At 40.2% G+C, this 21,625-nt stretch overlaps 5 protein-coding genes and 1 long non-coding RNA gene across 8 annotated transcripts; 4 read left to right on the top strand and 2 right to left on the bottom strand.

The window, feature by feature from the left end:
* The first annotated feature begins 1,170 nt into the window (after positions 1-1,170).
* On the top strand, positions 1,171-6,355 carry LOC122531157 (carboxypeptidase B-like). 2 transcript variants are annotated; one of them, XM_043658843.1, is made up of 9 exons: positions 1,171-1,362; positions 1,882-2,196; positions 2,271-2,370; positions 2,468-2,573; positions 2,809-2,970; positions 3,731-3,944; positions 4,077-4,292; positions 4,613-4,797; positions 5,468-6,355. In XM_043658843.1, the coding sequence occupies exons 1-9, from the start codon at positions 1,178-1,180 to the stop codon at positions 5,632-5,634; spliced, it is 1,650 nt and encodes a 549-aa protein (XP_043514778.1). In that variant the 5' UTR covers positions 1,171-1,177; the 3' UTR covers positions 5,635-6,355. The 2 variants fall into 2 exon arrangements, with proteins under 2 accessions (XP_043514778.1, XP_043514779.1); XM_043658844.1 differs by having other exon boundaries at positions 4,613-4,924; positions 5,468-5,600.
* Positions 6,356-6,444: 89 nt separating this feature from the next.
* Positions 6,445-9,035, top strand: LOC122531159 (trypsin-1-like). The gene is made up of 4 exons (XM_043658847.1): positions 6,445-6,601; positions 7,343-7,640; positions 8,124-8,439; positions 8,777-9,035. The coding sequence occupies exons 1-4, from the start codon at positions 6,559-6,561 to the stop codon at positions 8,930-8,932; spliced, it is 813 nt and encodes a 270-aa protein (XP_043514782.1). The 5' UTR covers positions 6,445-6,558; the 3' UTR covers positions 8,933-9,035.
* A 677-nt stretch (positions 9,036-9,712) lies between these two features.
* LOC122531176 (transmembrane protease serine 11G-like) lies at positions 9,713-13,208 on the top strand. Its single transcript, XM_043658895.1, has 9 exons — positions 9,713-9,842; positions 9,991-10,300; positions 10,562-10,871; positions 11,076-11,239; positions 11,438-11,551; positions 11,681-11,871; positions 11,965-12,280; positions 12,410-12,725; positions 13,035-13,208. Exons 1-9 carry the CDS (start codon positions 9,782-9,784, stop codon positions 13,203-13,205), a joined length of 1,953 nt encoding a protein of 650 aa, XP_043514830.1. The 5' UTR covers positions 9,713-9,781; the 3' UTR covers positions 13,206-13,208.
* An 11-nt stretch (positions 13,209-13,219) lies between these two features.
* On the bottom strand, positions 13,220-17,364 carry LOC122531158 (carboxypeptidase B-like). Of its 2 annotated transcripts, XM_043658845.1 has the most exons (7): positions 17,035-17,364; positions 16,513-16,707; positions 15,225-15,341; positions 14,714-14,847; positions 14,273-14,448; positions 13,969-14,197; positions 13,220-13,744 (listed from the first exon to the last, which is right to left on the bottom strand). In XM_043658845.1, the coding sequence occupies exons 1-7, from the start codon at positions 17,339-17,341 to the stop codon at positions 13,382-13,384; spliced, it is 1,521 nt and encodes a 506-aa protein (XP_043514780.1). In that variant the 5' UTR covers positions 17,342-17,364; the 3' UTR covers positions 13,220-13,381. The 2 variants fall into 2 exon arrangements, with proteins under 2 accessions (XP_043514780.1, XP_043514781.1); XM_043658846.1 differs by lacking the exon at positions 15,225-15,341.
* A 642-nt stretch (positions 17,365-18,006) lies between these two features.
* Positions 18,007-20,852, top strand: LOC122531172 (peptidyl-prolyl cis-trans isomerase B). Its single transcript, XM_043658877.1, has 5 exons — positions 18,007-18,152; positions 18,859-19,063; positions 19,158-19,360; positions 19,530-19,672; positions 20,148-20,852. The coding sequence occupies exons 1-5, from the start codon at positions 18,045-18,047 to the stop codon at positions 20,245-20,247; spliced, it is 759 nt and encodes a 252-aa protein (XP_043514812.1). The 5' UTR covers positions 18,007-18,044; the 3' UTR covers positions 20,248-20,852.
* Positions 20,713-21,554, bottom strand: LOC122531173. The gene is made up of 3 exons (XR_006307212.1): positions 21,153-21,554; positions 20,942-21,070; positions 20,713-20,800 (listed from the first exon to the last, which is right to left on the bottom strand). It is a non-coding gene; the product is annotated as an uncharacterized LOC122531173 (long non-coding RNA).
* Between the last annotated feature and the right edge of the window lie 71 nt (positions 21,555-21,625).

Below are 21,625 nucleotides of genomic sequence, written 5' to 3'. Positions count from 1 at the left end.
CTCGACGAGGGAGGAGATCAATTTCTTGCTTGTCTACATTCCCCTTTTCCCGAGTAAAATTCTTCTTGAGTAATTGTAAATAGATTAGAGCAACGTTGCTTCTCTGCTTGAAAAATAGGATAGTCCGTCAGACCTGACAAACGGAAATCTTCTCTAATCGATTCAAAATGAACGAAAGGAAAAGTTTCTGAAAAATGAAATTGACAATTTTCTTTGTATCTTCGCGTGTTTCGTTTGCAGAATGGGATTCAGCGAACGGACAACTATAGCAAATAGGAAATCGCTTGTCCATTACCGTTAACAGATTAAAATGGAATGAGACACGTCGTAAAGAAAAAAAATGAAGAACCGGATTCCTCTTGACTGCGATACATTTCTTTGATGCGACTTGCGAAGCAACAAAAGCTGTTCTCTTCGCCAATTTCTTCTAAACTCTTCGTCTAAAACTGCAAGAGACTTTTATATTTTGCGTTCAAATCGTTGGAAAGGTTCATGACATTTGCAAGATATTTATTACGAACTGCTGCGGAAATACTTAAACGCTGAATTGAAACGAATCATTTGAACATTAAGATCCAAGGCAATATTAAAATCCAGGATCGGTTGATAAAAAAAAAAACATTTCTCAATTTCAAAAATATTAAACGTTGCTCCTTCCATCTACCAAATCGGTATCGAAAAACAGGCAACCATAGAATTCTTCATTCATTTATCCTTCTTCCGTGCCAAAATAGAAATGGAATACTTCAGAATATCGCGATTGAGATCGTCCCGCGATTGAGAATAAATTCTTCGGCCAGGTAAATGAAGTCACGGTGAAAAAAACCGACGCGTGGGCAGCGTAATAAAACTCTAACGCTAATGAATAAAATACACGACCATTAAATACTCTCCCCTACGTCGAGAACGAGCCAATAGAATCACATTCCTCGCACTGACCTCAGGACCTTCGATCCACTATCGAAGCCGGGTCTTGGAAGTTCCCATAAGGAAGTCGAGTACTGAATACCATACAGAAATCCCGTAAGACGGGAGACCGTAAGGCAGCGCGCGATGAAATTGTCGTTTTTCACGGTACGAGCAACGACGAAAGAACTGGTTTCAGCCTCGAGCCGCGAGATCAGTCAACAAGAAGCCTCCGAGACGATCGCACATCCTGGCCTGATTCAGGCCGATCATGGCTGACGACTTCAAGTCGACCCTGTGCATCGTGTTCGTCGGTTTATCAGCGATCATCGCGGCGAATCGAGTCGCTGCTCGATCGCAGCGCGGCGATTTCGAATTCCCGACCGTGGCCAAATGCAATTGCTCGTCCACAGGAGGAGACGATGGGTCGTTCGACGAAGGAAATCGAGCAACGAGGTTCGTTCTTCGGAAGGACATTGTCTCTTGTAGCGAATTCGGCGTGCAAATAAATGGACGATCATGCAGTTTTACATTTTTATTGCAATGATGGATGTTTGTGCGTGTTTTCGTATTCCGGTGAATTTATTTGAATCTTCTTTAACCGCTTGCGCTGGCAATTGATTGCGGACCATAACGAGTGACCGAACCGTATGCAATAATTTTTTCGCTTTCTTTTCCTTTTAAACTCGTCGGTATACATGTCACTGGATAGAAATTGTTAAGAGATAATAAACTTATCATTTGTTTTGCCTGGGTTATATTTAAGTATACTTAAAATTGAGAAAATATTGCAATTTTGGGACAAAAAATTCTCAACGTGCGTGATTCACGTCATTCCAGCGCAAGAGGTTAAACACCCAGAAATTCGCTTCAATGTTTAGAGAAATCGCTAAAGAAATGGAAGCTAAATTTTGTAGATAATTTGTTGATATAAAAGTAGACACAAAAGTAGACGGACGTGGATGTTTTTTTTAGGTATCCGGACGAAGAGATCGCTGCATTTAACGAAACTGACAATGACTCTACGATCGACAACGAGAGTAGAGGATTTTCTCTGACGGATCTCGTCGAGTCGATGTTCTCTGCGGTAGCCAGCGGAATCGGCTCCATTGTCACTAGTATTATCGGCACCGAGAAGAATTTCAAGTCACGATCGTCGAGGGTTAGCTACAAGAATCATCAGCTGATTAGATTGTATCCGAATTCGCAAGGACACGTGAACGATCTGAAAGAGCTCAAGGAATCTGAACCCGAAGACGTTAAATTCTGGACCGAGCCAATGTACAACAGGTCCGTGTTCTTTATTCGCACTAACGTCTCTTAAGTGATTCGGTTGACTGATTGATAAAATTGGTAAATTTCAGAACAACAGACGTGGTTGTCGGACCAGATCTTGTCTCTGACTTCAAAGTATTTCTCAGTGATAAAGGAATCGATTTCAAAGTGCTGATACCGGATCTCCAGGTACGAGATGCCACAGATAGAATATTTAAATAGAATATAAGTTTAATTTACTCTTTAATTGCTTCTTTCTTTTTTTTTTTTTTTTTTTTTTTGATAGAAAACTATAGCGTATCAGAATCCAAAAATGACGAAGGAGCAACGCAACGATCTCGTGACGACTAACGGGCACAGTATGACTTGGAAACGGTATCATCGATACGGAGGTAAATAGGAGGCTTCTGTGTAACAGATTTATTCAACACTATATCTAATCTATCTTTTGCTGTCTATAAAATTCGCATTTTCGAATCGTCAATTGGTTGCCAATATCGACTCGAGATAAGGCTAACAAAGTATCTTTGTAACTATTCAAAGATGCGTGCAAAGTTCCATGAAAAATGTTCTATTATTTTATTAATAAAAAAACAGGCTAGATGAATATCGAGATGTTTCTTCCAGAGATCGTCAAATATTTGGAATATTTAGCATTAAGATACCCAAGCGTAGCTGAAGTGATAACTATAGGGCACAGTTACGAAGGCCAACCTATAAAGATGATAAAAATCTCAACCGGAACGAATAAAGGGGGCGAAGCTAAGCCAGCGATCTGGATAGATGCTGGTGAGTTTCCTTAACATTTTCTTCTCGGCGAGTTGAACTATAGTCGAATTATATTCTGATACATTTTAATTTTTTTGACATCTTTCTGGAGTCGGATCTTTCTGGAAGCATAGTACGTACGAACGATGTTGTAACATTATTGATCGATATAGAGTAAAATGTTATAGCAATTGTATAATAAATGCAGAATGTTGTAAAAAAACATTTCTCGAATTCAGTGACAGTCAATTCCTTTGCAATCAATTCTATCTTCGAGTGCATGATATTAAACGTGATAATTGATAATCGTATCAGCTCGTTTGCTTGCCGTAAATCCAGCAGAAGTTGCATCAGACACTTTACTTGACTCAGAAAAGTGTAACGATCGTATCGATCGAATCCATATCTTCACAACTGGTGAAAACAGTTATTCCCAAACGGATCAGCGTTAAATTAAGGATAGAATCGTTTCATTGATGGAAACGTTCTCTTATCAAACCTCGCTCGTACGTTTGTCACTTTATTCGAATAGTTTCAAGAATCATAAAAACGTTGGGTATAAATTTTAGAAAGAAGAAACTATGATATCGTGATAGCTGGAAATAGTTGGAAATTTATAATCGATGAACCGCTTCCTTTTGTAAATTTGTCGTCTCAATATATCTTTTGATGAGCCTAGAATTTCCATTCTCGTTTTACGTGATCCTGTCCCGTTATCCCATTTTTTTTCTTCTTTCTCTCTCTCTCTCTCTCTCTTTCGAATTGTCCTCACATTCGGCAGGCATGCACGCACGGGAATGGATCGGCTCCGCTGTGGCGACCTACATCGTCAGCCAGTTGGTCGAGAAGAACTCGAGTTATGCTAAACTGCTCGACAATACGGACTGGATGATTCTGCCGGTCGTAAATCCGGATGGCTACGAGTTCAGTCACACCGGCGACAGATTGTGGAGGAAGACGAGGAGCAATCACGCAGAGGATCAAGACGACAGTCGGTACGATCGGGATCTTCTATCCTTATTCGATCTCGTTCTTTAACCCTTCAAGCAAGGGTTATTTATGTGTTTCTTGAAACGTAGAGGGAAGAAGTGATCGACTCTTGTACGAAGTGTGAATTTTCTTATCAGGTTTCTTCAGTTGGTGAATCATTATACGAGGTGGCTGTGGGGTAAGTGCGAGGGTGTCGATCCGAATAGAAACTTCGACTACCATTGGGGCGAGGTGGAGGCGGGTGGTGCGAGTTTGGACCCCTGCCACGAGACTTACGCCGGTCCACGCGCGTTCTCCGAACCGGAAACGAAGGCAATGGCCGATTATATTTTAGCTAATAAACAGAACATCAGGTAGGTAGATGCGTAAGGTAATCTATATAAAAGAAAAGAAATTATAAATTAATTTCTGAAACTGCGTGTCGAGAGGTAGCAATTTTCGAAACTCTGCACACGTTCGACAATAGAATTTATTCTTTTGAAAAAAAATCTGTCATTTGATAAAATTGAATTAGTCGTATCTTGTTCACATAGAATGTAGAAATACAAGTCCTTACAAAAAAAGGAATATGTCTTTTGAAAATTTCACGTATCCACTTTTGCAAACTTTTTAGCAGAAATTCATTCAATTTAATCGAAATTTGACGGATAGCGTATGGTGATCATGCTTTTAGGGTTTACCTGACGTTGCACTCGTACTCGCAGATGTGGCTAGTGCCATGGGGATACACGTACACGAAACCGTTAGATTACTCCGAATTAGCGAGCGTAGCTAAGAAAGCGATTGGCGCAGTCACGAAGATACACGGGACCAATTATCAAGTTGGCCCATCGGCTGATTTGTTGTACCCAACTTCAGGTACCATTCTACGAAAGTCGATATTAAACAGACAGAGAAGTCGATATCAAACAAACGATCGCAATGGTTTTCGTTTGATAATGTTTGACAATTAACGAGGCATGAAGCACTCTCCTCTCACGTGCTGGTAAATTAATTAAGCCGACAAGTAGCCTGATAAGCGGACTGTTGAACATCAATAACTGTGAGGCAAAATGAAATCATTTTTTAAGATATGGGAACGAGAATGACGCTCATATTTACAGAAACAGTTATTTGTATTGAATCGTATCGAATGTGATGACGTTAGTATTCTCTGTCGTATCGAATTTCAATGATGACGTTAGTATTCTCTTCTCTTCTGGAATTGCAAAGCGTAGATTTGAACGAACGATTCGACGATTATAGAATTTTGAATTTATTCGTATAACAAACTAAAATATGTACTGCAGTTCACGAAGGTATTATTAATACCTGCTTTAAAAAAAAAATGTTACATCCGTTTATCTAATAATGCTGTTCTTTGCAATTCCAAGAAGACCTCAAAGTGTTTCGTACAACGTTAAAAATTAAAAAAATAATTTTCTATTTGTAAACGACTTTCACAAACGTTCGAACATTTTCGTGAGCTGCCGCGCGTGAAAAAAATTCGAACATGCTCGACTCTGATGTAATACTTAGTAAATTTCAGGTGCTTCCGACGACTGGGCCAAGGGTGTAGCCGGGATAAAATACGCCTACACGCTGGAACTTCGAGATCGCGGCAGGTACGGGTTCCTATTGCCAGCGTCGCAGATCGTGCCGACCGCTCGCGAAATTTGGGCAGGAGTAAAAACGATCGCTCGTCTAGTCAATTGAAACGCCTGAAATCGATTTCAAACGAGCGAAATTATCAGCAGGTTGTATATTTGCAACGATTTCAGAGATTTTTCAATCAGTATCGACGAAAGAATCTGTCTATAATTGGAGATAATTCGGCCCGATAATCGCAGTATCGGTCGAGACAGGAGATAATCTCCTCTTTGCTTTCTATTACGAAAATTATCTGAAGTGCGTCGATCGAGAAAATCGAAATACTGCTCTCGAACTTTGAAACTTAATGGCAGAATTTTGTCATTTTGAATTTTATATACGACTTTTGTTATATATCTCGTATAGTAGATAATCGCGCGCGAATTTTAACAACGACATGTAAATAGTGCGTAAAATGCACGGTAAAGTGCGAGAGTCACAGTACAAGATTCGATCAAGCTGAATTGATTCATGTAAAGTGTAATGTGCTTTGAATGGGGTTTGGCAAGCTGTAAAGTAATGAGTAAATAAATGAATTTGAAAGCAGCTACATTGTGATTCACTTGATAACACACACCCCAGGATTTTGATTATTAATTGATTTTTCTATCGTATTCGTATAATGTATGTACAACAATTTCTTGACGATTGAAACGCTCAATCTCGATATTAACCGCTTACGAAACAATGATGAGCTGTTATCAATCTGTGTCTAATGAAAAAGAGGAAAAGATCAATGAGAGAAGATAAGAATAGAAATACGGAAGGAGGTAACCTTGCAAAAATGCAATTGTGATTTAGCAATAATCAATGTATTCGTCAGAAGTGTACACTCCATTTAATGAAAACACGCCTTATATAAAAATAACATCGAGTGGATCCGTTATCGATTACAATTTAGAATTATCGCCAGATATTAATCTGCAGCATCGTATATAAATCGTTATTTCCACGAAACTTCTCAAGTTGTGCCCTGATAGTCGTACAACCATGTTCATCAAGAGTATTCTTGCCTCTCTTCTCGTGCTCCAGGGTAAGCGAACTGTACCTCGATTCTTATTCATCTTATTTGACCAAGATTTTGCTCAAGGTGTACAAACTACATTTCTTTCTTTTTCTTTTTTCAATAAATTCTTGTAAAATATTAGAAATGATTTTGGCGCGCACAATTAAAATTTACTAGAACAGTTAGAAGAGGGACAAGTTTTTAGTTGCAATTCGAAGAAAATATAAAGGAAATGTTGAGGGTGAAGAAGGTAGCAATTTTTTTTGAAAATTTAATAACGATTACAGAACTAAAGTAATTACGAAAGAGCTAAAGTGACTTGGTCTGAGCACGATTGATAGAAAACGTTTCGACTATTTAATTTTATAAGAGTTGTTAGAGTTGAAATGAACAAAGTCGATATAATTAATTGAAGATTAAATAATTAAATGTAATTAAAAATTAAATAATATTAAAATAAAATATCGAAATAATATTAAAATAAAAGTCGATAATATCCTCTAAACTCGCATTATCGTGATACTTTTTCTTTTTTTTTTAAGTAGAATGAGAAGATGAGTCAGTCAGTGCAAAGACGAATACACGCTTTTAAAAATTTAAGCGACATTTAAACAGGTTTCACCGTATGATGGTGAACAAGAGCCGTTCAACTCTGTCGTCTACAATTTCTTCTTATCTCTTACCAAAAAAAATTCGAGATATAACCCGTTCCAATTACGTGGACTACTCGCACTATTTAAATATTGACTTACATTAAATATTTTATAGTTTGCTGGGCCGTCCCCACCGGTAACCTACATCCCCGTATCACCGATGGTGTCGCGGCCTCCCGAGGCGAATTTCCGTACCAAGTTTCCATCCAATATGGACAGCCACCCCTAGTTAAATTCAGCCACTCGTGCGGTGGTTCCATCCTGAACGAAAGGACTATCTTAACCGCTGGCCATTGTATCCTGAATAACAGAAAAGTCAGAGTCGTCGTTGGCAAATACGAATTGAACGCGGAGGAATCCACTCAACAAGTAGTGAATGTTGCCAGAAGCGTCGTTCACAGTGGATACAAAGGGTAAGTAATTAGTTGAGAATTATTAATTAGCCACATTTGGAATTCTTTGAAAGATCATCGTTCTTCAATTACTTTCAAAGATTCATGTGTGTGTGTGTGTGTATATATATATATATATATATATATATCTTTTTATATACCTTATTTCATTTATTTGTCATTTTGTTATTTTACTGCCTTAGTGTAATTACAACAATTGAGGAAATAAAGTTCCACGACACTGATCTTCCTGTTCTTTCTCTCTGATACTTTCGTATTTTAAAAAATTCTTAAAAAGTGAACTGAAAAGAGTTTAACTGAAAGACTTTCTTCGTCATATCTTCTACTCGTTCGTCAATCTATTTTCGGAATTTTCTATGTTTCAATAGCAAGATGAGATAAGAGACGAGTGGGAAGAAACGTTTCGATCGACCGACTGTTTTTGAAGCAAATAAACATTCATATCGCTTGTCTAACTGACATAAATTCCTTTTGTGATTTTAGTGGCGTCGCGCAACACGACATTGCTCTGATGTTCCTGAGCACTCCCTTGAAACTGAACAACGCGGTCCAACCCATCAGTCTGCCTACGCAAGGACAAAAACAAACTGGCCAAGCTGTTCTTTCCGGATGGGGATCAACCTCGAAGTCCATGTTTCCTAGCATGCCGAAAGTTCTTCAAAAGGCTCTCGTACCCATCCTCGATAACGCCGACTGTTACAAACAGCTCACGTCTCAACCTGTCTCCGGACAGAAACCTGAACTGTTCGATACCCAGGTCTGCTCTGGAATCGCTGGCAAGGAAGTGTCTGCTTGCTCTGTAAGTGTATCTCGTTATTATTTCTTAATTATTCTACGCGTTCAACTACAAAGGTTTTCAGTTAACTTTTGCTAGTGAAAATGGAATTGTGTTTAACTTTCTTGAAATAGGATCAAAATGATCACAGTGATATGGAGGATGAGGATAGAAATGATAAAGCAGACTGAGAAATTAGTCGAAGATTTCTCAGGAGGTGAAAAGAGGTGTTGAACATTTTTGATTGAAAGAGAAAAATAGATGAGCAAATGATCGTGTGTGAAGAAAGAGAGTTACTGAAGTAGAGCAATGTTTTTCTTTTTAGACAAAAGATCGATGCATTTCTTTGATTTGTTTGCAGGGTGACTCTGGTGGCCCACTCGCCCAAAACATTGGTGGAAAACATGTACAAGTTGGTATCGTTTCATGGGGTATGATGCCATGTGGATCTAGCCACATGCCTTCCGTGTACACACGTGTCTCGTCCTACATTGACTGGATCCACTCCCACCTATAATAAATTTCGTTTCGACCCTGTGCTCTCGATTCTCCTCGAATATTCGACAACAATGTTGAGAACAAATAATACCAAAACAAAAAAATAAATAAGCAAATAATACCCCAAAAAATACCCTGTAAAAGATATACATTTTTTTGATTAAAGAAATTAAAGAAAAGTTGATTTTTCAAACCGGAAATTTAATCCAACCTTGTTTGCAAGATGTAACGATCGATAAGGAACGATCGATCAGACGTTACAAATTTCTCGTGAATGACAGATTGTAGGTACAAGTGTTGAAATATTTGACGATTATACACAAAATCTTATCTAAACATGTTAAAATGACGAAATCAAGGGAGTGATTATACCGAAAGCAGCAGGAATGAGAGTGTACAAGATTCATGATCATTTCGATTCTCTTTTATTGTACAAGAGCACGAAGAAAAAGTTAAAATTTTTAATGAAATGAAAAACAGAAAATAATATTTCAAAATCCACGTGCCACTTTGTCGATAATCGTAATTAACGCGGTTGATCTGCAATTGTCAGTAAAATCCTGTGCAAAACATTGACAAAGGGGACAAATATTTCGTACAATTGAAACTTTTATATTAGAATTGCAATGATTAGGATTAGTGATATTCCTATTGATATAACAGTTTGGTAAAAGTTACACCGTTATCTGACATTTGTTTCACAATCAAAAAGAAGATATCTGCCGTGCACAAAACTGATAAACAACCGTTCAAAAAAAATAAATTTCTTAGAAAATCTTTTATGCTTATAGTTATATGTTCTTGTTTTTTTTACCGTACTTGATAACGACGTCCGTATATATTCTTTGATCGAAAGAAAACGCAGTAAATGGTCAAAATGTCTCTCAAAGTGGTCATTTTCGTCGCTGTACTCGCAGCCATTGTCAATGGTAAGTGAACTTTCAACGTAGATCAGTGATAATCGCCGAAGTTTCTTCACGTTCAACTTCGAAAGTTTCTGAAAAAAAAATTAATTGATGTTTAGAAAGAAAACTTAAACTTTGTTTTTAAAATTAAATGATTCCTTCCCACTTACAGCGAAACCGTATCGCGGTTATGTCGTGCCACTGTACGACAAGAATATAGTCGCAGGACATGAATCTAATCCAGGACAATATCCGTGGCAAGTCTCTTTGCAATGGGGCTTGCCTTCGTCTGGCTACATTCATTTCTGCAGCGGAGCTATTCTCAGCCATCACTGGATAGTCACGGCCGGCCACTGTGTTCTAGCTGTTCCAGCTTACGGTGATTTCATCGTTAAAACTGGAAAGCACAACTTGGGGGCGGTGGAAAATAGTGAACAAACTATTCAGGTCGCAAAGTCCATTATACACGATAATTATGTCGGGTAATTATTTGTCACGTGTCCTACCTTGTCACCTGTTTTTTTTTTTATAAATTTATGAACTATTTCTAGTCACTTCATATTTTATCTTCTTCTATTTAAATCTCGACGTGTAAGGAAATAATGACTCGGTGACAAGAAATGTAATAATTAGTAAGCGAGTCGATTCCTTAATTGCATTTGAATTCACTAGAAATTTCTCTGATTGTGCTTCATCATCGAGCCATTTTCTATAAACCTCGAATACATTTGTGAAAATTTCAGGGACATAGCTCCGTATGACATCGCGTTGTTGAAGCTTGCGAAACCTTTGATACTGACCAGCACAATTAGAAAGATTGATCTTCCGCAATCGTTGGTAGCAAGGAACACGATAGTAACCCTGACTGGTTGGGCATCAACGTTGAAAGCTATTACTCCAGTTTTGTCTAACAGGCTTCAAGTTGCCGAGTTGCCAATTGTCGATTACCCGACTTGCAAAAAGGCCATAGACAACCTTACTGGTACTCCATCACCTGTGGATTCGAGGACCATTTGCACCGGGCCGCTCACCGATAGCTTGTCAGCCTGTAGTGTGAGTAATCGAACACTTTTACGTTCATCCAGTTTCTTTCAACTTCGGTTGAACTAAAGGTTCGTTCGTGGTGAACCTAAAACCATTTATTATATTTGGATATTTGTGAGAATCTTTGTGAACGAATTGATTTTTGGTTGAATTGGATATTCAAATGAAGATATTTGTTGCTCGATTACCGCCGAATTTTATCTATTATTTAAGAGTGATTCTGGAAGTCCGTTGGTCGTGAACGCGACGTACATGCCTCAGCTCGTTGGGATCTATACCTGGGGACTTATTCCTTGTGGAACCGTGGCTGCACCATCAGTATACACCAACGTGTATTCATTCGTCGATTGGATTAATAACACCATAGCTGCGAACTAGTGAATAAGTGTGCCAAAAAGTCATGTACGAGTATACGAAAAGTATGAAATGAAAAAGTAAAATGTAAATGCTCAATGCAAGTTATGTATAAATGTACGAAAAGAAGAAATAAATAATTCAAGCTTGACAGTTTTCTTAAAGACACCGCCCCATGAAATATCAGTTGGAAATAATAAATAAACTCATGCGTAAAACAGCGAAGAGAATGTAACAGTAAGATATAAGTGTGCGAACAAAACTAAAAGTAGAATGGGCAAATTGTCAAAGTCAACTAATCAAACATTTGATAGCTTCCTTAGGAGTGCTCGCTTGCGAGTCCAAAACTCCCATAAGCGAAATACCAGCCACCAGGCGCTAGAGCCAAGACCTCAGCTTCATCGATGAACGCCATAAGAAGTGTCCACGGTGAAAATGAAACTAGTTCTCTGAGCTGGATATAGAAAGAAAGATTCCGGTTCCTCTTCCAATGTGATGTTGTTCTTCCGCGATCGCGGAATTCCTGAAACTCACCATTCGATCTCGATTCCTCGAGGAGGGAACAATCGCGTGGAAGAGATGACAGTTCATCACATTCTCAGAAGATTGTTAATAATCCTTCACATTAACCTCGCGCTGTGCGTTGAAATGGACGGTGAGGGAAGAGCACGTTCTTTAGTTTGCGCCTGCAGTAAGTAGACGACGCTTAATCTTATCTGAATCGCGTCTTTCTTTCGTTTCGACGCAGAGATGATCTCGAGCGTGGCGATGCTGGCGCAGAGGCCAACGAGGATCGTTGGGGGGAAAGACGCGGAGAAAGGGTTGAATCCCTGGCAAGTCTCGGTGCACTGGGGCGATCCAGTACGAAAAATCCCATCGAGACACATCTGCGGCGGCAGTTTGGTAACAGCTGGATGGGTTTTGACTGCCGGACACTGCAAAACACTGGCACCGCCCGTAGGAGAGTTCCACGTTTTCGCTGGGAAGTACAAATTGGACGTTCTCGAAGAAACGGAGCAAAGCAGACTAGTGAACAGAGTGTTCGTCCATCCGCGGTACGATGGGTGAGTTTCGCTCAGAGGAGAAAAATATGTAAAATATTCCGAGGCGTACTAGTGTGAAACAATATCAATCGTGTTCGGTCAAAGGCGTCAAATTGGAATGAATATTAATATTATTTATTTTAATTTCAGGAGAGTGGGACCGTACGACATCGCATTGATGCAAGTGGAGCGGCCATTTCTGTTAAATCCTTTCGTCTCTACCGTCTCGTTGCCATATCCGTACACGATCCCCGACGGAGAAGCGATGTTAACTGGCTGGGGAAGCATCGGCAGAACTCGTGTCCACGAGAAGCCGGGGAATCTTCAGGCAGCCGTGCTGCCTATCATCGACTACGACGTGTGCAAAAGAGCGATAGCGAGGTCGTTGAAACCGAAGGAGAAGAATCCTCTGCACCCGACGAATATCTGCACAGGCCCTTTGAACGGCAGTTTGTCCGCTTGCAAAGTACTTTTCAACAGTAAACGAACGCACGATTGTCACGGTTAATCGAGCCGTTCCCCGCGAATTTCAAGATCCTCTGTTCGGATCGTCGAAATCTTTTCCACTCGAAATTTCACTCTTCTCAGCCTATGACTTTTCAAACTCTCGAATTCTCACGCTTCTAAATCTCTTCGATCTTCCGAGCGTGAGAAAGCCTCGAATCCTCGATCCCACGAGTTTTCCAATTCTCCCTGATCTTCCTAGGACGCTAAAATTGTCCAAGTAAAAATTTTCAAATTGGTAAAAAAATTTTCCGACGCTTTTTGCTTTCAGGGCGATTCCGGGGGGCCGTTAGTGACGAGGAACGGTTTCGGCGAGGCGGAAGTAGTGGGGATCGTTTCGTGGGGTTTGTTCCCCTGCGGTGGAAAGAACGCGCCTTCAGTCTACACCAGAGTGTCCGCCTTCATCACGTGGATCGCCATAATCATGTTGAATCATTCTTAAACGTACGAGGGAAATGATTGTTAACGTGTTTTATTCAATAAATAATAACGTTCGTTAATCGCCGCTCGTCCTATCCGCTAAGTAATTACAGTTTAAACATTACAGATACGTCGTACGTACATCTCGATCGCCTGTCGATAGCAATTGATTCGTACAATTACGCCGTGACTTAATAATTACAACGATTTGCAAGCTTCCGTGACGACCATGACCGCAGCCAACGCTTCCTTAGCTGTCGGTGTTATGTAACGTGCTGGCAAAACGAAACCGTACTTGCCAGTGTCTCTCAGTTCTATCGTGTAAGCGTACTTTATTTTCAAAATAGCTTTCGCCCAGTCGTCCGAGCCGCCGGAAGCTGCGTAAAGCGTGGTAGCGCTGTTTCCAACCGTGTAAACGCTGTTGGCGCCCCCTGCTTTCTTTATCGCCGCTGCCACTTGCTTCCCAACCATTTCGAGATCGGCGTAATCGGGCGGGACGCGTTTGTCGTAGCCCCATGGATACAGAATGTACTGGCCGTAGCTGTGAAACGTCAGATACGCCTAGGAAACAAAAATGAAATTTACTAATTGAACTTGGATGGAATTATTTCTTCAAGGTGTGGATTATAGTGCCAGGATCGTTTCGTTCAGATTAAATTCATTTCTCGATTCATTGTTCATCGGGCAATTTCAACGATCCGTCAACGTTAGAATGAGGATATTGTCAGAACATGATAAAAATTAACTGCGATAGACGAACGATGCAAAGTGAAAATTAAACTAACTTTAAAGTTAGCAGCACTAGCTTCGAAGAAGTATCGAATGGCGTTGGTTTCCGGTTCGGAGAACGGTCCCGAGCCAGCGTATATTTCACGACAAGGGTCCTTGCTAGTTCCCAAGCCACCCCATCGATAACCAAAGTTTCGATTGAGATCGACTCCGGTGCACGGGCTACCGACAGACCGTTTCCTGTTCTTTCTCCATAAACGGTCTCTCGTGAACGTGTACTCGTACCTAGAAAATCGTGATGATAACACGAGATGTTGGCGAGAATACGCGAGACGTTCTAACACAGGTAAAAATATATACCCGTCAGGATTCGCCACCGGAAGAATATAGTAATCAGCCTCGAGGTCCTCGCTATTTTCAACCAAGTGATTAATGATGTAAGTCACCGCTGCCGGGGAGATCCATTCTCGAGCATGGATCCCGCCGTCGATCCACAACGCTGGCGCGTTCGCTTTCCCGTTGCTGATTCTTATAACCTGTCATATAGCGTGTCATAAATTATTCCCCGCTTCAAACTCACTCCCGCATCTTTTCCCTTAACTCTGAAATAACTCTACTCCATTTTTTATTCAATTACTTCTGACTTATCAATTGCTTATGCATATGTCTCCTCATAATTTTCCAATTTGAAAACATCGAGTCGAGACACTTTTATAGATCTCGGGAGTGATCATGAAGGAGTAATCATTTTAAATAAATCGTTCATTCCAACTAGGCAGTCAGACGAGCGTTTTGTCATACCTTAAGAGGTCTTCCCTCAACAGAATTACCAATGCTGACCACAGAGCAAACGTCGGGGAAAGTCTCAGCGAGATAATCCATGTACCCGTGGATGTCCTCGAGTCGATGATAACTGCTCCATTCCATTCGATGACCTGACACGTATACCTTCAAGATTATTCAGAGGTTGCACGTTCGGTGTCCTTGAACGACACGTGATAATATTCCGCTCCGTGGATTCAGAGGCTAATGACCGAGTAATATCTGACGATTATATTATCGTTAACCCTCGAACGATAGGTCATTTGAGTATATAAAAAAGAAGAAAAGCAATTATTACTCTGAAACTATACTGGAACAACTTGAAATTATAAATAACAAACGCGTATGCAAAGAAGAAATATAATTGTCTGTCAAAACTGTCTGAGAGGGTTGAGAGAATAAATTCAATAGACTAGAATAATCGATATATAAATAATCGAGAACAGTGGTTCTGAATCAACGAAGCGGATTGTACGCGCAAGAACCTCACCCCTAAAGTGCCAATGGCCACCGACACCGTGTGCGCTAGCTACAGGATAACGAAGAGGACGAGGACGTGAATATATACTTGGCACCCTCGCGACTCCCTGCCACCAAGCGTAACGAGCTAGAAAATTACTTAGGTGCTCAGTATTTATTCAGTGGCGTACTGTTGCCTTTTGATAAGCGTTAGTCGTTAATAGACATACTTTATGTTAACACTAGAAACTACCACAATGGTCAAAATGACCAATTTATAATTTTTATTGGACGTTTTACAAACGTGAGACAGTGTATTTCTAAATGATTTTTCGTAAAAAATAGATTTTCCTTTTTTTTTTTACTTTGACATCTTTGATGGAAATTATTACGTTTCAATCGGTGGCAGTTTCAGTGTCATCAGTGAAAATTTCGGACAGAAGTCTATCCGTAATCAGAGGCAACGATGTTTACGCGTTTACTCTTCACGCTCGATTGTTCGATTATTTCGGTTCGAGTCAGTTTCAACCAACTTTCGAACCGATCTCGAGCGTGTGCCATCGATTAGCTGGCTGACGCGTAACGGGACCGTGATCGAAACAACAAAATTATTGGTGGAAACGCGTGGTCACACGTGCGTCGCAGATGCGCGCACACAACCAACGTAGACGCACGCGAGCACGTGTAACTGTTAATGTTAATCAGCATTGTCGAAGTGCCGAAAATGGGTTAACGGGTTAAATCGCGTCGAGGGCGATAACCTCGCGCGTTCTCCTCGAAAATAACCGCCGCGAATAACGATGTTTGAAAAGGCCGCCGGTAAATTCACAAGACCGTTGAATCGTTAAATTGTGCAATAATTGAAACGTTTCATTCGTTGGACGAATAAAAGTTTCACGCGAATCGAACCGAGTCGGAACGTTTGAAAAATCGCTCGACTCGACGACGAAGTTTACTTCGCGACGAAATCACTTTCGAATCGATGCTCGCGTATGGACGACGATTTGTCCCCGCGGCTTTCTTCGCTGCGTGACTCGACTGCGGAGCAACGCGAGTCGAACGAGTTGCCATTCGTGTCAGTGGAGCAGGTAAAATGACAAGTGAAACATCGTTGTTTCACTGTCGAAACGAAACGATCCTTGTCGTTTTCCGCCGTCGTTGACAAGCGAGATCGATGTTTCGATGACTGAGAGAAGCACGCGAAGAAACGGAGAACGAAGAGCAAGAGTATCAAGCAGGGGGAAGCACGAGACAGGAAGCAAAACCGAAATGTACGACGGAATTTATTATAAAGAATGAACGGAAGTATCTGTGCGAACCTTTGCGACCTTCCAGTTCCTCCATCTCCTGCTCGGAAAGCGATGGATTTTCTTCGTCGATCGCCTTCTGCAAATCCTCGATCACTACCTGGTACTCTAGATCCTTCTGTTTCAAGTAGCGAGACAATCTTGGAATCTCTTCCAATCGAACCATCACGTCCACCGTTGTGTCGTTTCTCGTCCATAACGATGGTACTGCGAGAGTGAAATGAGAATGAAAAATAAACGTTCTCGAATATTTTGTTTGAACAACAATTCAATAATTTCTAATGATGACAAATCGTATTTTTTTTTTTTTGTATCTTTTGTAATCTGTGATTGATCCTTGATTGCTGTAAATATAACGAAACAGTGAGAAAGCAAAAGTCAGTTAGAAGATTGATCGATTGGCCGGCCATTGACGAGTAGAAAAGTGCAAATAGAATCAGCATTAATAATTCTTTCATTTCCAATTAAAACTGTCGAAACAAAGATCTGAGATCTAAGAGTATCCCGTTACCACCGGAAGGAAATTTTACGAACATCCAGTGTCCTGAAAGTCCGTGGTCACGTTCGACAGCAGGTCCTTCTGTCCCTCGGAACTTCGAACCCTCCAGACCTGTGCCCCATCGTAAGTTACCTTCGCGTCCCTCACTCGAACCGCTCTTTGAATCGTCTTCGAGTTTTCCGCTTGGACTGGCTCGTCCACGATCTCGATCCAGTCCGGGATCACGAATTCTCGTTTCTGCCGATGGATCACCGACGCATCGACGAACGCGAGAACGACGAGCAAAAGGAGGGACGCGATCGCGACGAAACGCGCGCCGTGAGATCCACCGGCCTTCCTCATCGCGCGCAACTATCCTTGGATCGACAATGGTCCCTGCTTTTATAATATTCAAGCCGGTCGACGATCGAGAGTAACGGGACTTAACCAGCCCTCCTCCAACCGGCTCGATCGCGGTTCGAGGATCTTTGACCCCGCGAAAACCGTGATCGAGATATTTCGAAATTTTCCTTGCAATTAAATTCTTCTTTTTCGTTGTTTTTTTTTTTTTTTTTTTTACTGGAATTATGAAGTTTAGGATACTCGAAGAGTTTAACCGTCACTCTTTATACAATAATAATTTATATATTTCCACTCTTTATACAACACAATACAATAACTCTTTATACAATAATAATTTATATATTTTTAATTTATATATACAATCGTCGTAATTTATATATTTCCTATCCTTTTCTATATTTTCTATCTCTTGCACGTTTGAATTTGAAAATTCCAGAAATTCGAGAACGAATTGAGAATGTCAAACGATCGATCGAAATGGTCAAATAAAATTTAGAATCCCACGAACGGAGAAATGGGAAATCGAAAGTCCCTGAGAAGAGATTGTTACGATTTTTACCGAGGCTAATCAACGAGATTATCCGATTCTCTCCGTCAGACGAAATCAGTATAGTCGTGAGACATTCCGCGCAAGCGTCCGCGAGTTTATTTAGCCGCCACGCGGTGCTTCTGATCGCATTTAAGCGGCGTCCGGTGTTGAGCGATGAAGGTGGATCTGTCAGAGAATCCGGAGCACTCGGGACGCAATCGTAAAGCGATGAAGATCCTGTTGGCGGTGGCTTGCCTGGTCGCGTTGGCCGCAACTTTAGAGGTACCGTTTCGCCTTTAACGACGGAAATAATCGCAGCGGACGCAGCTGCGTTTTTCTGCATACCGTTAGCTAAACGACGCGACATTCGAAGAATCGCCGCGAGAGTTTGTTGTCGTGCACTCGTTCTTGAAGGAAACCACCACGAGAAGAAGACGACGATTCAGCGACGCGATTAATTCGCGTTAAGTAAAATTCAAATGAAATTCCTGCGATGAGTTGTTCCTTGAATTGGTGATGAATTCCGACGAGAGATAAATTAGCGACAACTGGCGATCAAAATCGATCGATTTTAAGGAGGTGACAATTGTCTGATGAAATTCAAAGAACGTATTTCCACGAGCATGTTGGTCAGATTACGAAAGGTGGATGGAAAGAAGATCGAAGTTATAGATCGGTAGCGATGGGCTGCGTAAGGTTTCCTTAATACCAGTGCACGTTCGATTCTTGGCGATTCTACGCGAGCACGTGAAGACCGTGTATAATTCCGTGAGATGCAAGTTTACGCGCCGTGAAAGTCGTAGAAATTGCGAATTTATTGGAACAGCGTGCCATCGCGTTGTTACTTTTTTTCTATACTGAAAAATCTCCACTTGTCTTTCCAATAATGCAGCTGATCTCACAGACGCGTTCCAAGTTTCTACGTGTTCCCGTCGTAACGGAGGCACTTTCCCCATTTCCTAAACTGACCTCCGAAATTTTGTTTCAGAACGACAACCTCACCGTCACCGATCAAGTATTCCTGGACGTCATGATAAACGATCATCCAGCGGGAAGAATCGTCGTCGGGTTATTCGGCGACGTCGTCCCTAAGACGACGAAGAATTTCATCGCTTTGGCCACTTATGGGGTAGGAGGGAAAACGTACAAGGGTAGCAGGTTTCATCGAGTAATTAAGAAATTTATGGTGCAAGGTAACCGAGATCGAGATCGAAGCAAAGTAACGAGAGTCAAATTCTAGTAAATTTATTATTTATTTACATTTGCTAACTCGTATCTCCTTTTTAGGCGGAGACATAGAGAATGATAACGGCACTGGATCGATCAGCATTTATGGAAAATACTTTGACGACGAGAATTTCGATATTGGACACAATGGACCCATGTACGTGAGTATGGCGAACGCCGGGAAGGATACGAACGGCTGTCAGTTCTTCATTACAACTGTGCCCACACCGTGGCTGGATGGGAAACACACTGTATTTGGAAAGGTAACGAGCAGGCTGTGTATGTAAATTAATTAAAGAAGTATCGAGAGAATTGAACAGAGATTCATTTCGTTAGTCGTACAATTTGTATATTCATGTTATATAAATATTCATAATTCAATAATAAAAAAAATATATATTTATTTGTTATATTATTTATTTATCTCGACAGGTAATCCAAGGGGAGGATGTAGTTTTCAAGATCGAACAGACGAAAACGGATGCTGACGATGTGCCGATTAAACCTGTGATCATCTTCGAATGTGGGTCTCTCCCTACCTCCTCTCCATTTAAAGTGGACGACAACATTTACAAGTAAATCGATCAGTCGTAAAATATCGAACAGTAGTCGAGCCTACTACACTAGGTACAATTTCTCTGTTGATTTTTTATTTTTGACAATTTGGCTAGAGCTTGGCAGAGTTCCACGACTATTTGACAAAGTAAAAATCCTTGACTTACATTTTACATTTTTTTAAATTGTATAAATCATTAGAAAGTATATAAGATAGAAAGTACAAACGCATAATGTACGCTGTAAGAAAGTATGAAGTATTATGTACATTAATTTACGTTCCTTCTAATTAAGTATTTAATTATATTTTCGAGCTAGTATTGTTTATTCTCCGTCCTGAGATTAACGATTCTTTACTACGTAAAACGTAGGTAAAGTAATGCTGGGTGTATAATTATTATATATGTAAATGTGATTTCAAGTAAGTAGAATTTTCTAAAATATATTCGTCGTATGTACTAATTTGAAATAATTCGTCTGTCTTTTAATTTTCAGTATTTGGGCGTGGATAAAAGCAACGTCTATACCATTGAGTTTCAGCTTCTCGATTCTCGCCTTTTTCCACTATATCATGAAGAAATTAGATGTTGATTAACTGTCTCATAGTTACATACAAATACATCAAATTTTTAAATTCGAGAAGAACAAAAATTATAATTCGATGGATCGTATCATCGGAAAAGTCGACGATCAAAATTTTACTTGAAAATTTTATAATTATTAAAAAGAGAGGGAAATAAGAAGACAAAAGTATTCATCTAAAATAAATCTACAAAGTTAAATTGGGGTCTGAAACTACGAAGAGTTAGGCTTGCAAATTATGATCTGCTAGTATTTGTTCTAACGAAAAAAAATTCAATTAAATCGCAACACTAGCACAGGTAATGAACTACTATTGCCATCTAGCAGCAACTCGATGACACTGTTCTCTCGCATTTGCAGTTAAGAAATATGCAAATATTTATCTTACCTGAATAATTCGCGTTCTTTGTCTAACACCTCCATCATTCTGTAATCCTATTAACATCCTATGAACATCAGCAGCAATAGGAGCTAAAACTATGATCTCGTATCATCTTCAGTCTTCTTTATACGATTTTCAACCATACTTGAAAACCTCCATCATAATTCTAACTTCCCATTCGTTTCTAAGCAGAGTATTAACAGCAAAATTAAACTAATAAATAAAGGATGAAGTCATAGCGCTCTATCTTTTTCTTTATCCAATACCTTCGTCCTCCTTCTATTATCGTGAGAAGAAAGTAACAGAAGTTGAAGTAAATACTCACAGATTAAAATTGGTATAAAGTTTCACTTTCTATTTCTTGCACTTTCAATTTCTTTCTACTTTAGTTACATATTTCTGTTAAATTCACATCTTTTTTACAGTCTTTCCTTGTTGAATTTATTTAGGCGAACTGAAAGAGGATCAAACGGAGACAATTCATTTATTTGATTGTGATGTATACACAGTGAGAAAGAGATGAAACGTCAACTTACGAATATAACAGACTGCGGATGTCTATGCAATTCTGTGTCTTATTAATAATTCAATGATAAAGTAATCTCACGTCGCGTGGAGCCGCTGATCAAAAATTGAAACAGAAATTCAATTCCGACGTAATCTTCGGGCCAAAGTGAGACTAAAAATAAATCGTGTTCGTCGCGCGATCGATATCTCTGAATCACCGCTGGTCAGCTATCCAAAGTATCTAATAATCTGTGAATTCGATTGAATCGGAAACTAAGTTGAAAACTTACTTGAAAAAGAAAAGATCGTCGAGAGAGGAAAATACCACGAAATCGAAATTGTAGTACGCTCCGAATTGTAGTACGCTACTGCGAGAGAAATGACGCAAAAGAAGCACGCAGGCGCGGATGGCCGTCGCCAGAATCGGGCGTAGAAAGGTGGCCTCAGTGAGTGTTGAGCCGGCGTCGACTGCCGTTCCTTAACCGGAAGCGATGTCTTTGAC

Source organism: Frieseomelitta varia, unplaced genomic scaffold (assembly GCF_011392965.1).
Source record: "Frieseomelitta varia isolate USP_RPSP 00005682 unplaced genomic scaffold, Fvar_1.2 scaffold_379, whole genome shotgun sequence".
In the NCBI taxonomy this organism is placed as follows: domain Eukaryota; kingdom Metazoa; phylum Arthropoda; class Insecta; order Hymenoptera; family Apidae; genus Frieseomelitta; species Frieseomelitta varia.
This window is presented reverse-complemented; position numbering and strand designations above follow the sequence as displayed.